Consider the following 14,847-nt stretch of genomic DNA (forward strand, 5'->3'; position numbering starts at 1 on the left):
AAACTCTCTCATTCAATCATTCTTTTGTATCATCATTCGAGATATGAATAAGGAGATGAAATGACATAGACTCGGAAAATTAGTAGCTAACATAACTTTCAAAGTCATAGCGTCTGTAACATTTCTTATTTTCCTATTCTGAGAGCTACTAATCATAACTGTTGTAATTACCTCTGCGGATGTATCTGCTGCTTTGTAGTGAATCACGAAAATCAAAGAATGCCCTTCTATATTCTATAAAGATGGATAGTGCATATACCATATCTTCATCATCAAGTTCAATTGTTTTGCTGCTTATCCTGCGGTTGAAGTGTTGCTTGAGAAAATGCATGAACGAGCACAAGCAAATTTAGGGCACATTTAATCAATCCTAATAATGTAAAAGTTTCTATACTATTATGTGGCAACTTTTGGGTTCAAGTTTGAGGCAATTTCCTTATTTAGTAGTTTGAATCTAATTTTTTTTTTTATATCTTTTTTCTATCAGAGGAGAGATGAAATTTAAGAAATAAAGAGAGAAACGGGTGATTTGAACCTGAAAACTTTAATTTATAGGGTTTCAACCTTAGCTATCAGATCAAAACCTTTTCGACTAGTAGTTTGAGTTTAATGTTAGGCAATCTACTCTTATTTATTGGGTAATGTTGACCACATGTAGGGTGTTTAATTATTGTCTCTAATTGAAAAGAATAAAAGTTTGGCCGACCTTGGAGTGTACAAAATCATAAGGACCACAGGCAACGTCAAACAGAAGCCAGTCCACCCTGCCACCACTAACAAGTTTATGCATTTGGCAGGGTGGATTGGCAGACAAGTTTAGGTTTTATATTGATTGAAATCCAGCTGGTAAAATTTTGAACAGGCACTAGTAAAAAGACTTGCGACCAAGAAGTCAAGTTTCTGTCGTTGGAAAAAGCCAATATGTGGCTTTTAATATGATTAGATAATCATAGATGAATTCAAAGTGATTCAAAGACTTTTTTTAGCTATATATGAATTCATTCCCGCTTGAGGAAATAATGAGATCAATGATTAAACAAGGTTTATTTTTGGTTCACTATTATAGTAGTGGTATCGAAAATAAATTGAAGTAGCTAGAATTAGAATCCCAATGCAGTGCATTTTCTCAGACCAACTGATGGAAGTGATGGGAGATAAGGGTAGTTATGATTCTTGTAGTTTGTAGAGAAGATTATGTACTGGACTTGTGTCAAAAAGACTAAAGCACTAGTTAGCATAACGTGTCCCTAAACCCTAAACTCTAATCGTGTTAATATTGCTCCTCTTAAAATCTTGAGAAATGGTAATCCCTTGAAACGCAATATCCTCCTTAATTTCACAGGCAGAAGAAAAAAAAATAATAAGAGAACAAACAACACAGTTGAACAAAATGTTACTCTTTTCTTGTATTTTGAAGTTAAATCTTAAAACACTTATTATCGTTAAAAGACGACATCAGGCCATTCTAAATTCATGCCTTATACGTTGAGTTTTGATAGTTAAGTTATTTCAAATAACATTTCGCTTGTATTATAAACACGTTTTTCAACTCATTCTTTTATTTTATATACATTACGTCACAAAAAAGTGTTACAGTAATTATTTATTTTAAATAATATTTCAAATAAATCATCATCATCAAAGGCATGGATTTAAAATTGAAGGGTTTGGATTGAACCCTTTTTATTCCAAATATTGCTTTAATTGGCTTTCAAATTATGATGCAGGCCCGCATTCATCTTTTAACTTGGGCTCCAGTATGGTTTTAGACCGCCAACCATATTGATGCTGTAACTTGCAAATTGATGAATATAAGTTTTAAATTGTGAACCTTTTCTTTGATTACCAATGAACTCTTTTGCTTGTCATCTCCGTGAATAGAATTTTCAATCTCGTAGGAGTAGATCACCACAAATATGAAATTTTGGATTTTTTTTTGGCTGTATTTACCCGGTGCCCACTCTCACGTAGCAGCTGCGAATTTTTTTATTAACAAAAAAAAGGAAATGATAATTTTTTTAGAATATTACCTATTAAATCAATCAATTATTAAAATTTAATCTCCTTAATAAAACCATCACCGTGATATATAATAACTTTACTTAAAATTGAGTTCCAATTCTGTCTAAATAATTAAATTAACATTGATTATCAAATTTGAGACACTATCATCCTTCAAAAAGTTTCCTATTGATTAACATCATACACATCATCTACTCAATTAATTAAAAAAAAGCCAACAAAACTCTTGATATATCAAGGAGAAAGAATTGTAAGTAAGAGCTCATGAATTTAAAGCCTTTAACTTGCCAAAAAAGTAACAGAGAGGTATAAGAAAAACTCCTGGTGTATTAACAAAATGCACCACACAAAATAATGAAGCCCAACTAACCAGCCCAATAACCAAGAGGTTAAGCCCAATGAATGAGTCACTCTCCAAACTTCCAATCACCGCCATAGGAGCTGCAGCTTCGCTTCATTCAGGCTAGCTGGAAGTAAAACAAAAACCCTAAAATATCGAATTAGGGTTTTACTTGTCGAATTCGATTGAAGCCAGCAATTAAGTAAGGCACAAGCTAACAAATTAGGGTTTCCCCAATATTTTTTATTCTTAATTAGCAATTAAAGATGTCGTCTCTGAGGAATGCGCTTCCGCGGAGAGCTCACAAAGAACGGGCCCAGCCGTAAGTACTTTCAATCCTATTTCGGTGCTAATTTTTTCATTCTTTTTTTTGGGATTTTCTTATGATTGTGTAATTTACGGAGTAATGTTTATGAATATGTTGCAGGGAAGCTAGGAAAAAATTTGGGCTTCTTGAAAAGCACAAGGATTATGTTGTTCGAGCCAAGGCTTACCATAAAAAGGAGCAAGCTTTACAGGTATACAACTTCAGATTGTATGGAATCTGGTTTGCAATTTGTGGCTTTACCATTTGAGTTGTCAAATTGTGGAAGAATTTGCCTACATGATTCAGTTAAAGGTGTACAAGAACAGTGTCCTTGTGTACCTTTTCACAGGATTTGGATGTTGGTCCTAAATCTTAGGTGTATGGAAGCTGCATATGTAGACTCCAACAGCCATACTATATATATATATATATATATATATGTTTATTACACAAATTTGAAATTTTAAACGTGGGTGAAATGGAATTGTGTGTTTGGTTATTTCTGATTGAGCATTGGATTATTGGGTGACTTTGTAGCTTTATGATCTGAGGTGGTTTTGTTTTTCTTTTCTTTTCCTTTCTGGAATAACAGAAACTCAAAGAAAAAGCGGCATTTAGGAACCCAGATGAATTCTACTTTAAGATGGTCAAAGCAAGAACTGTTGGTGGAGTTCATAGGCCTGAGTAAGTGATGCATTGAATCCACTGATTGTACATTTATTATCATTAGTACAATTTTTTTTTTATTGGGGATTCTTTGTGCGTGACAAAATTTGACTTGTAAATGGCTTTTGAAGGAGCGAGGCTAATAAGTATACTCCTGAGGAGCTTCTGTTGATGAAAACCCAAGATATGGGCTACATTATGCAGAAAATTCAGAGTGAGAAAAAGGTTTCGTATTTTAATGGTGAAATTATATTTGTTCATAATGCTCATGTGCTTGTGCAATGTATGTATTGAAAAAGTTGAATTTTTGGTGCAGAAAATTGAAAAACTCGCCGCAATATTACATTCGCTGGATAATCAGTCATCAAAGGGACATGTGTACTATGCTGAAGATAGGTTAGCAATTGTTCTTCTATCTATGCTTCTCAGGCTAGTGCTGTAGGTGATTTTAATGCAATTTATATGAATGTGTAAAAGAAAATGTATATGCAAGTAAACTGACATAAAAACAGGAATTTCAATGTCTTGGGGCTTTCTTTCTTTGACAGGGAAGAGGCAAATGAGTTGCAGTTGAAAAAGTCTGCACATACACAAGTGTCTATTGATGAGAATTTGCCCAATCATGTGAAGCGGTAAAATATTTTCTCAAGCTGATTTCTTGAGATTATTATTTCTGCCTGCAGTTCATCTGCTTTTTGTAAATATTATAATTCAATTGGATATGCTTCCTCCTAGAACAACAAATTGACTGTCTTCTTGCAAGGCTAAACTTTGCTTAGAATAAACTTGTGATCTCTTAGTGTCAAAAATTTATAAATAAGCCCCTAAATTGAATTAGTTAGTTAAGCCCTTTGATAAATTAGGTGCAACTTCAGTGACGTTGACTACTAATAATCTGATAGAGTTTAAAGTAGTGAACTAGTTGGGAAAATGAGTTATTTTTTTGTTTAATAAAGAGAATTTAAAGGTGTGTTAGACATGAGGTGCCAGATTGCCATGGATTTGATCACCCGTTTTTTTCATATTAGAGGTAGAGTATTAACTTATCAAACGTAGTTTTCCTGAAAAAATAATTGGGTAAATTTGCTGGGTGGGGGTAAAGAAAACAGAAAGGCCTACCTGTTGTTGGGAAGGAGATGCATAAAGTCTAAAAGAGTGAAAGCCTGGAAGATAGCTTCTCCAACTGAGACATTTACACAACAGAAATTGGCTTCTTCCTCAACAATGCCTTCCCTGTTCAATAATCGGTCTAAGAGTCTTTCTATTGTGTTAGTCATCTCATTCTGATCTTTGGTGCAGTGTAAATAGTCAGTTTTAGAGATTTTTAAGTTAGACATGGGCTTTGACTCTCACTGTTGATGACTGGTTGCTCATTAAGCATGTATTGGGCCATTGAGTTGGTTGAGATATTGTTGCTTTGTTTGTTAAATTTTGGACTTTTTGACTGGGATTGAAGGCAGGAAGTACTGCAATTTCTCGTTTCTAGAATCAATTGTCTTTGCTGCCACTCCATCTTTAAATATTTCAATTGGGGGGGGGGGGGGGGGGTTTACTACTCGGTCTATTATATGAATTGCTTTATCTTCTAGCTCAATCTGTATTTCAAGAAGTTAATCCGTCATTGTGTTTTCTCTGATATTTCTGCCTATTGACATTCTTGGCATGCAGGAAGACAGCTGCTTCTTATCGGGAATTGGAGGCAAGAAAAAGCAGAGTTAATGATTTAGAGAAATTGTACATGGACATGGCCTTGAAAAAGGAATTACAGGTATGGTCTTATAACCTTGCATTTGTTTCGTCTTACTGTTTTTGTCCTTTTCTGCTTTATTGTGAGACCAATCCTAATGTTTGAGCAGAAAAAGGGTAGGAAGCGGAAACTTCGTGAAGATGAGATTGTCTGTCCAACCAGCAAACCGGTGTACAAGTGGCGTGCTGAAAGAAAACGCTGAAGAGGCCAAGCTTGTATATCTCATGCAATTAGGACCGATGATGATGACCCTGTCAAAGAGCTGTTTAGGCTGTACAAATCATTCTGGGTGCGAGTACTTCTGACAGACGTGCAGTTTTGCGAGATGTTCTTCATTATTGTAGTTTGCAATTCTATTATTTGCTGCTGCTGCTTAGACATGCAAAACGTGCGAGGATATTTGGCTGCTTGATTGGATTTATGATCGGGATTATAGCCGTTCAGACAAAAATCTAGTTGTAGAGGATTAGACTGAACTCCTCCGTAACAGTTTTACAGACTCTGAAAACATACGGCACTGGCAAATGTTTTGGGGGCTGTGTTTGCTGGGGTTAACACGGGTAACTTTGAATTGCCATGCTGTCTTGCAGTTGTTGTCGTTCTTGTTATATTGAGGAAATGTGTTATGCTACTTATCTGAAGCTCAAAAGTTTGTCTTTGCAACTTCATTTCCACATACCGTAGTAAGCTGCTTGAGGGGCTTATACGTGAACTTAGAAACTGGCAAGTGCTTCTTTCGTCCATTGTACTTTAGTAAACATACCTGTTCTTGAGGAAAAAGTATCATAAGCCAAAATTAAATAATCTAAGTTTTTTCTTCTCGATTGATTATTTTACCTAATTATAGATTTTGACTTTGAATAATCAATTTTTATTATGTTCTCAATTGCTTATGTATTCTGTTGCTGGTTTTGATTATTCTCCATAATCAGTTTCCATAATTAGATTTTTTAAAATCTAAAGCTATAGAGAACAAGACCAACAAGGGAAAAAGACACTTTTGGTCAAACCTGCTCAGCAACTATCCAGTCATATAATCTGTACCATAAATCCACTGATGAGAATGATATGCCTGTTTTCTGCGAGACGAACAAGCCTGCCAACATGACCGTTACTTTCGATCGAATTTAGAGCAGCAGATTAATTAGTCTTTGATATTACAAACTCTGCTGGCTCCAAAATCATGGTATGCACAAAGCGGCATATCTGACACTGAAGTGAGGCTTCTCTTAGTTTGTTATCAATTTGGCAGCAACATACTCTGCAATAGCCATGCTTGCAGTAAGTCCAGGAGACTCAATACCAAACAAGTTTACCAGACCAGTGATGCCATGAATGTCCTCCCCCTGCAAAAGTGCTTGTTCAAACAAATTTAAGTACGAAAAAGAACTTAAAATTTGGAGACAATACAGTGTTACATGGCTAACAATCTTGCAGATAACAAAAGAGTTACGTTACACTGACTTTTTTGCAGTACATAGAATGAAATTTAGGAGAATGAGATTTTTCTTGTTTTCTTTTGCTCCAGATTGTGACAACAACTTTGTAATGAACAAAACTCAGGCATTATGCAGACAAATAGGAATCCCCAGCACAAGAATCCCAAAGTTCATGCCACTTTAGGTAGTATCGATTGGGATCACCAAAGGTCTTAGTCTTTCCGTTGACCAACCAAGCTACATGTTTCTATAACATCTAATCAGATACAGGAGGGTTCAGTAGACAATATAAAGTAGAGCTAGACAACAAGTATGAAATTACCTGTACTAAAAAATCAGCAGGAACCTGTTTGGGACCAGAAACTTTAGGTCGGATACCAGAATAACCTGGCTCCAGAGATCCATCCTTGAGGTTTGGGTAGTATTTTCTTATTTCTGGGTAGAACCGCTTTGACCGATCTTTACAAACAGAGTAATCAAACCTGCAAAACATGTATATAATGACCAAACATGGTAACTAAGATCCATATTGACAAGCAGCAACTTGAACAATTAAAATCGCACTAGAAATTCCTATATTTGACCACTAAAAAAGTGCTTTGGCTCGTGTTGTATTGACTTATGACATTCTCAAAACTCTAAATTGAAAAGGCTGAATCAGTATGTCAGCGGTACAAATAAAAGGCACTGCTAGTTTCTTTGTTAAATGGACAATTTCTAGTGTAAGATTCTACTTAAGGATTTATAAATTTTGGAGATTTCAATCACTTTGATATCCATCAAAATAAGTTTAGCCTACTTTCTCATTCAGCTTCTGGACATGCTTCTCATCTTGTAGGGTTTATTTTCTACGTTTCATTTCTAGACATCCATATGCCAAAAGGTTTTATGCAAAACTAAATTGCCATTGCCTGTGGACCACAGACACAAAAGCCTTATCTTTTGGAAAAGTTAAAACAAGAAAGAAAAGAAGGAAACTTGGTTGATACCCAACCCAGTAAGGTGAGGAAACTTTTCCTAAAATGGTTGCTCAAGAAAAAGAGTAACTTGGATGTGAAGTAATAGTTTCTATACATCAGTAACCACAACAGCAGATTTTAACTTGAAAATCATTTAGCATATATTTGATTGTTCATAAATGCTGACAGACTGATCAATTTGCATAAGACCTGTGTGGTTGGAAACAACTCTGGACATGTAATCGCAAAATTCTTGTCTTCCCTAAGGCTAGAAACATGTCATTCACCAACTAAATGCCTATTCATCGCAAATTATGAAGGGCTATTATATCTTCCATTCTAGTTGAACACACGTTTCCACTTTCACATACTAGATCATGCCAATTTTCCATACAAATCATGGCTCCATATGCTCAAAAAAGGAACATGCCAGCTATGCCAAATAATTCAAGAGTATTATGTTAAAGAAGATGTTCAATATTCAAGACAGTGTTCTTTTTGCAGTCAAAACTTATAATTAATGATTCAGAAACTTCTTAAAACTATATAGCACACTGCACAATTATATGTGACCAGTCATCAATGAGATAGAGGAACAATTCAACCATATAAACAGAGTGAAAGAATAAGCTTAAAAGAATTGCTCACAAATTCAGGAAGCTTGAAATATCATCTATGCAATCTATCCATTCCACGTCAGGACCAAATTTGACTTGGCCATTTAAATCTAGAGTAACATGTACTCCTAGGCCACCATCCTCAGGCATAGGATAAATCAAGTGGTGGAAAAGTGGAGTTTTAACATTTGATAGGGTGAAATAGCAACCACGAGCATAGTAAGGAGTAGGGATAACCCCACTATCTAGGCCACAGAATCGTCTTGCAAGACTTGGCGCACTCAAGCCAGCAGAGTTCACTACAAGCTTAGGATTAAGAATAAGCTCTGGATGCAATGGACTACTTGCACCCCAACTCTTAAGAGCACTGCTTTCAGAAATATGAAGTTGGATTTTATTTCCTTCACGATGACCACCAATAACTGAAGCATTGTAAGAGAAAGTTGTTCCATGACTTTCAGCTTCCCCCTGAACCCAAGTCGAGAGGAGATCCCTGTCACTATATGTATATATAACTCTGGAATGGTAAACCAGAGAAACAACAAAATTACACTCTCAGAAACAGGTACATAGAGGATCCATAAAATATTAGTCTAACAAGGGATGAACATAATATATCTCTAATTAATCTTGTTATCCATCTGAGCTCTAATAAATGTAGAGGAAGAACATAGAATGTCATACCACTAAGGATAGCATAAGCGAGTGAGTATCAATTATTCCTGAAGCAGGAGATAACAAAGCTTTTACACAATGCAACTCTGGCTCCAGTTTCATAGCCTCATACCCTTCCATCAACCTTAGACCATCAACACCATTCTCAATTCCTCGATTCAGCAAAGCATCCAATTTTGGAATCTCAGAGGACCTAGTAGCAACTATAAGCTTGCCCATCTGTTCGTGAGGAATTTCATGTTCTTTGCAATATCTATAAAGTAATTTCCTTCCTCTCACACAAAAAAGTGCCTACAAGATATGCACTACAGTTAGCCATATGTATGTCTATGCAACGGGACCCTGAGATCAATTTATCAGGAAAACATGCTAGCTTATAGTCAGGAAGATCTGAAAACTTGCATATTTGGCAAGAAGTTCATGCACCAAAAGATAAACTTAAAGGATGATATGGCAGCCTAATTACTTCCAGATACATTTCACCTTTCACTTCCTTTTCATGCTTCAACTGCTATGCTTCTTTCTACATAATATCAAATAACATGATAATGATGAAACTGACTTTAAGTTACACAAACTGAACAAAAGCTCAAATTACTCTCAAGTTTCCAAGATAACCTTTTTTTTTTCTTTTTCACTTTTTAAGGGGTCCAGCAGCAGAAAAGCTTTAACAAAAATAATGAATCTTATTCACATGATAGATACCATTTATATAAGAAAATTCTCCTTGAAAAGGACTACATACGTTGTTTACAGACTCCTCTGCTATAAACATGCTTTGACTACAATCTTTCATTCATATAAACCTCTAGGGATCATTATAGAAATTTAACTATACAATTTTCCAATTTTATTTGCCAGAAACTCGTTCCTGCTATTGGAACGCTTGTTTCAGAGCTACAAGCTGCTCTTTTTACCAATTTATTTCAAAATTCTCATAAAATTCTCTGACATCTATTACATCCTAAACTTTTTCCATCTTCTTGATCACAGCAAGTAACAATAACAAGAAAATTCTTCTACCTTTCCAGAAACTACAAATTTGATTGAAGCAGCAGGTGTTAATATGATGAAAGACCACCAATAGATTGAGAAGCTTCCACAGACTTCTAAAAGCATGTGGCTTGGAAAATCAATCAAGAGACCGAATTAGAGAAACAAATGCAAATTTGATGAATTAGTGCTCGTAATATACGTCTAATTTCCTTAACCAGTAACTCCATCGCGTTTAATCGTTCAAGATACAAATTTAAAAAAAAAAAAAATTACTCCAGGAATGTGAGGATAGCAAAGTGTAGTTTACCTCATACTCATTATTCCACCATCATCTTATCACACAAAAAAAGAATCAAATTGGAAAGCTACACATCTACGAATCTTCCTGTTCAAAATCAATTACGTAAGCACCTATTGTTCAAGAATCACCTTCACGCTTCATTTATACAAATACAGCGTACATATCTCTGCGGATTACTATGCAAAACTAACACTGATAATAAAAACTGAACCTTGAGAGAATTGAAGGGATAATAGATGCCAGCATGGATGACTTCACTGTTGCGGGAGCTAGTGCCCGTACCAAACGTTGGGCCAGATTCTACCACCAGAACCTCTCTGCCATGTTTTAAAGAAAGCTCTCTGGCCACTGCTATGCCCACTACGCCTGCACCTATTACCACACAGTCAACGCTCTCCTTTGGTACTGATTCCAATTGGGTGTAGTTATATGCTGATGAAGATGAAGATATGCTTCTGATTGAAGTGGAACTGGAACTGTGCTTCGGATGGCTCCTCGAGAAAAGGTTTTGAAGCAGAGAGTTTGCTATTAAGGGATTGGGTTTTGTCAAAATTTGGGTGATGGATTTCATCGTATTTTCTTTGAATTTTACCATTCCTGCGAAGGAGCCTCAAGAACGCAAGAAAATTGGAAAGAAAATAAAATAGTACTAACGAGCAATGTAACCCAAAAAATGGAAAAGAAAAAAAAAAAAAAAAAGAGGAAAGGAAAGAGTTTAAAGCACTGAGGTTTGGTGCCATTTGCACTTTCTTCCTTAATGTTTTAGTTTTTATGCACTTTCCTCCCTTGACTAATGGTCAACACTAATAATTTAACAAAAAAGATATTAATGATTTCAAAGTAGCATTTAGTCCAAACAATACTTGAAAAGAAAAAAAAAAATTCTTTTTTGGGGGGAAAACATCCTTAGAAATGAGATCGAACTTGTTCATAAAAAACAAAAATACATTTAATCATACATTTGAAGAGGAAAAAGTGTGCAAAATGGATAACTGAACTATAGAAGGAAAATCCTATTGTATTCGGATCAAAATAAACTAAAAGATGGCGACTTCCTATATTATAGTGATTCTTGAGGTTTTTTATCTATCCCGTAACCATTTTGTACTTTTTTATTAAACCGTTTAAGAAAGTTTGTTGAATTATTAAAATTTAAGACTCGTCTTAAGGCATAGAAAAAGTATCTTAAATGGCCAAATACTCCATAAAAGTAAAAATAAAAAAGATTTTGACAAGTTCAAGTAGTACATCATGGTCCAAAAGGGTTAATTCATCATTTTAAATTACTAGAAACATCCTTAAAACATGAGAAAGATTTAAAAAAAAAAAAAAAACTGTAACTCAAGCCAAAGTGCAAAACTATAAACAAAAAGATATAACACGAAATACACAGTGCTAGAAAATATTAAATCTATTGTTTTACTAAGATTGTCATTTTAAATGATTTCAAAACCTTAACGGGTCGTGGATAAAAGATCAATCTATTAACTTTTCATGCAAATTGAAGCAGGTTACAGATAAATTCAAGCAATACAAAATTTTTGTATGCCATTCAAACAACAATTTGGTTACATGAAAACTACACAGCTTGGTTCTTGAGCTGCAAATATTTTTAACTCATGGTTAGAAGTGTAATTGTGTAGAATTATTTGAAAGGGACGACAGTAATTGTTAATGTATATGTTCTTTAACGCAAACGGACCTAAACTACTGAATACATTTTTCTTTTTTCACTACTTTTATACTAACAATATAGAGATATATATATATATATATATATATACGAATTTCAAATTTGACTAGAAATATAACAAAATTGTTGCATAACTAGTGTATGAAAAACTAAACCAATTTTAATTATGTACTTTTTTGTCAAATAGACTCATGACCTCTCTGTCGAACGTATTCTGGAAAAATGATTTGTTTTCTTTTTAAAAAGGTCTAATTTTGTTCCAACCTTGGCCTACCTGACGCAGCAATTATCCAGCTCTAAACCCCAAAAGCCAAACAACTAAAAACCTCAGAAAAACCACTTCCAAGAAAACTTTTGAAAATACTTCAAACAGATTTATGCCTCGTACTGTTGTTCAATGCTCCTGACCTTCAGGAACTCCATAGCCAGATTTCACTCCGCTGCTAAATTCCCATTTCCATTCTCTCCAAGAATCCATTTTTCAACGACTTCCTTTGGTCAGAACCCAAACCCCACAAAACCCCTCACGAAACCAGACCTGAATTCCCTAGTTCTCTCCAATTACAGCCATGGCAGGTTCCACAACCTCCTCCAGAAAGTCGTCGCATGCCCTTCAGTCCTCTTCAGAGCTTGTCAGAATCTCAAGCCCGATTCCCCCGAGTCTATTACTCTTGATTCAGTCTCAGCCCATTTCTTCTCCCTTGAAGAACTCTCGTCCCAGCTCAAAACTAACCAATTCAAGATTGATTCTTGCTGCTTTACCATCCCTCCATCATCCCACAAAGGTAACTCAATTGTTCTTCCCAATTTGAAGCTTAAAGTTGTGATTGAAGCCATTCGAATGGTTCTTGAAACTGTATATGATGATAGATTTGTTACATTTTCTTATGGTGGCCGCGTGAATATGGGCCGGCATACCGCGATTCGGTATCTAAAGAATTCTGTGGAGAATCCCTCTTGGTGGTTTACTGTTTCGTTTAATAGCAACGAAACGATTGATGCAAAACATGTTGATAAGTTGTGTCTGATTATAGGGGAGAAAATTAATGACGAGTATTTGGTTGATATGATTAAGACGTTGTTTAAATTGAAGGTGGTTAGGATCGAGTTAGGAAGTTGTTATTTAGGTAGAGGGTTTCCTCAGGAATGTGGATTGAGTTGCATTTTGATCAACATTTACTTTAATGGTTTTGATAAGGAAATTCAAGAATTACGGCTTAAAACGAAAAAAGAGAATCCGAAATTTGAGGCTAATGAGCTTGTCGCTGGATCAGCTGACAGCGTTCATTATAAGCCGTTGAAGATTTATGTCGTTAGGTATCTGGATGAGATATTGGTGATCACATCGGGGACAAAAATGTTGACTATGGATTTGAAGAGTAGGTTTATTAAGTATTTGGATGAGCATTTGGGTTTGCAGGTTGATAGAGGGCGAACGGTTATTCATAGCGCGGTTTCTGAGAAGATTGATTTTTTGGGGATGGAACTTCAGGCTGTCACGCCTTCAGTTTTGCATCCAGCTCCATCAGAAAAGGCCATTAGGGCACGAAAGAAGTACCTCAGGCAGAAAGAAGTGAGACTTTTGGAATTGAGAAATGCTAAAGAGAGAAATAGGAAAAAGTTGGGGATGAAAATAATGAGCCATGTGTACAAGAAGTTAAAACATAGTGATGGGTTCAAATTCGAGTTTCAGATCGAGAATGAAGTAAACCAGATTTTTAGAACTTGGGCAGACGAAGTGGTGCAAGAGTATCTGCAATCTGTGGATGAAAGATGGGAATGGCACCGTATGCTGTCAGCTGGTGATTTCCTCTCATTGAAAAGGATTAGAGACCAATTGCCCCAAGAACTTGTGGATGCTTATGACAACTTTCAGGAGCAGGTCGACAAGTATTTGAAGCCAGTGAAAGCGAAGAAGGCATTGGAGGAAGAAGAAAGGAGAGCAGAGGAAGAAGAGGAACGAAAATATGCTGAAAGAACTATCAAGGATTTGACAACACTACGGGTTAAAGTTGATGCACCCATAGAACTGATTAGGAAAGCTGTTAAGATGGCTGGTTTTACCAATCATATGGGTCGTCCTAGGCCAATTAGCTTACTCATGGTTCTTCAAGATACTGATATCATCAAGTGGTATGCTGGCATTGGAAGAAGATGGCTTGATTTCTTTTGCTGCTGTCACAACTTCAAGATGGTAAAAACTGTTGTAACTTACCATCTGAGGTTCTCATGTATCTTGACCTTAGCAGAGAAGCATGAATCTACTAAACGTGAAGCTATGAGGCATTACACTAAGGATCTGAAAGTGTCTGACCTTGATAGAGCTGAAGAAATTCATTTCCCTACAGAAAGAGAGGTAAAGATGATGGGAGATAAGAATCTCTCGGATCCTTGGCCTGTGGACGGCCCCTTGACAACAGCTTTGATTAAACTGGCTTCTGATGAGCCTCCGTACCGTTGTGTGGCTCATTTCTGTGATAGAACAGAGACAACTGTCTACCGGATTCAGTTATTGCAAAACCATCTCAACGAGAGAGCAATGGATGGGAAAAATTGTCATTCAGGGATTGGCTCAATTCATGATAGTCTGAATAGGAAATGCATTCCCCTTTGCTCTGAACATATAAGCGAGTTATATATGGGTAGACTAACACTGCAAGACATTGATTGTACTTCTTTTGTTGCCGATTGAATTGATTACCTTTGGTCATCCAAAGCTTGATCGTTTAAGCCAGGTCAAAATATCCGTAATATTAGCTAAACTCAGATGTTTTTTGGCCATCGGGATTTCATTCTTTTGTTTGGGGAGGAGGGGGGGGGGCTCGGTGGGGAGGTTTTCACTTGGTATTTTGTACCACAATAGAGAGTTTCGACTGCCACCCATGAATTGTGTTACGGATGATACTGAAGTACATTTGAAATGACCACAAGATTTGATTTTCTCATGTTTGTTATACTTTTTCATTTTGCCTCCCCTGCTCATGTGAGCGGTTCAAGAACTTTTTCTTTCTTTTTCTGAGAAATTGGACTCAGCAACTGCATGGACTGAAATCTAAATCCCTACTGAACAGAAGCGGTCACAGAA

General features: G+C 36.0%; 3 protein-coding genes across 4 annotated transcripts; 2 read left to right on the forward strand and 1 right to left on the reverse strand.

Annotated features, from left to right (window-relative positions):
- Positions 1–2,404: 2,404 nt before the first annotated feature.
- Positions 2,405–5,731, forward strand: LOC113693918 (probable U3 small nucleolar RNA-associated protein 11). Of its 2 annotated transcripts, none has more exons than XM_027212693.2 (8): positions 2,405–2,684; positions 2,790–2,880; positions 3,262–3,353; positions 3,467–3,560; positions 3,652–3,731; positions 3,848–3,967; positions 5,004–5,103; positions 5,192–5,731. In XM_027212693.2, exons 1-8 carry the CDS (start codon positions 2,629–2,631, stop codon positions 5,282–5,284), a joined length of 726 nt encoding a protein of 241 aa, XP_027068494.1. In that variant the 5' UTR covers positions 2,405–2,628; the 3' UTR covers positions 5,285–5,731. The 2 variants fall into 2 exon arrangements, with proteins under 2 accessions (XP_027068494.1, XP_027068496.1); XM_027212695.2 differs by having other exon boundaries at positions 2,415–2,684; positions 3,884–3,967.
- Positions 5,732–6,068: 337 nt separating this feature from the next.
- LOC113693917 (L-2-hydroxyglutarate dehydrogenase, mitochondrial) lies at positions 6,069–10,891 on the reverse strand. Its single transcript, XM_027212690.2, has 5 exons — positions 10,281–10,891; positions 8,782–9,063; positions 8,129–8,565; positions 6,844–7,003; positions 6,069–6,428 (listed from the first exon to the last, which is right to left on the reverse strand). The coding sequence occupies exons 1-5, from the start codon at positions 10,662–10,664 to the stop codon at positions 6,312–6,314; spliced, it is 1,380 nt and encodes a 459-aa protein (XP_027068491.2). The 5' UTR covers positions 10,665–10,891; the 3' UTR covers positions 6,069–6,311.
- A 1,110-nt stretch (positions 10,892–12,001) lies between these two features.
- On the forward strand, positions 12,002–14,543 carry LOC113692036 (nuclear intron maturase 3, mitochondrial-like). Its single transcript, XM_027210372.2, has one exon. The coding sequence runs from the start codon at positions 12,160–12,162 to the stop codon at positions 14,452–14,454; it is 2,295 nt and encodes a 764-aa protein (XP_027066173.1). The 5' UTR covers positions 12,002–12,159; the 3' UTR covers positions 14,455–14,543.
- Positions 14,544–14,847: the final 304 nt, after the last annotated feature.

The sequence above is a fragment of the Coffea arabica genome, chromosome 6c (genome assembly GCF_036785885.1).
Source record: "Coffea arabica cultivar ET-39 chromosome 6c, Coffea Arabica ET-39 HiFi, whole genome shotgun sequence".
Classification (NCBI taxonomy): domain Eukaryota; kingdom Viridiplantae; phylum Streptophyta; class Magnoliopsida; order Gentianales; family Rubiaceae; genus Coffea; species Coffea arabica.

Bases quoted from the DNA above. Each gene is read 5' to 3' on its own strand.
- LOC113693918 (XM_027212693.2), top strand. From the start codon at position 2,629: ATGTCGTCTCTGAGGAATGCGCTTCCGCGGAGAGCTCACAAAGAACGG. The intron at 3,354-3,466 runs GTAAGTGATGCA...TGGCTTTTGAAG, and splicing joins GGTGGAGTTCATAGGCCTGA to GAGCGAGGCTAATAAGTATA. The intron at 3,732-3,847 runs GTTAGCAATTGT...ACATAAAAACAG, and splicing joins GTGTACTATGCTGAAGATAG to GAATTTCAATGTCTTGGGGC.
- LOC113693917 (XM_027212690.2), bottom strand. From the start codon at position 10,664: ATGGTAAAATTCAAAGAAAATACGATGAAATCCATCACCCAAATTTTG. The intron at 8,566-8,781 runs GTATGACATTCT...ACTTGGGTTCAG, and splicing joins CGCTTATGCTATCCTTAGTG to GGGGAAGCTGAAAGTCATGG. The intron at 7,004-8,128 runs GTGAGCAATTCT...CATGTTTTGCAG, and splicing joins ATTTCAAGCTTCCTGAATTT to GTTTGATTACTCTGTTTGTA.
- LOC113692036 (XM_027210372.2), top strand. From the start codon at position 12,160: ATGCTCCTGACCTTCAGGAACTCCATAGCCAGATTTCACTCCGCTGCT.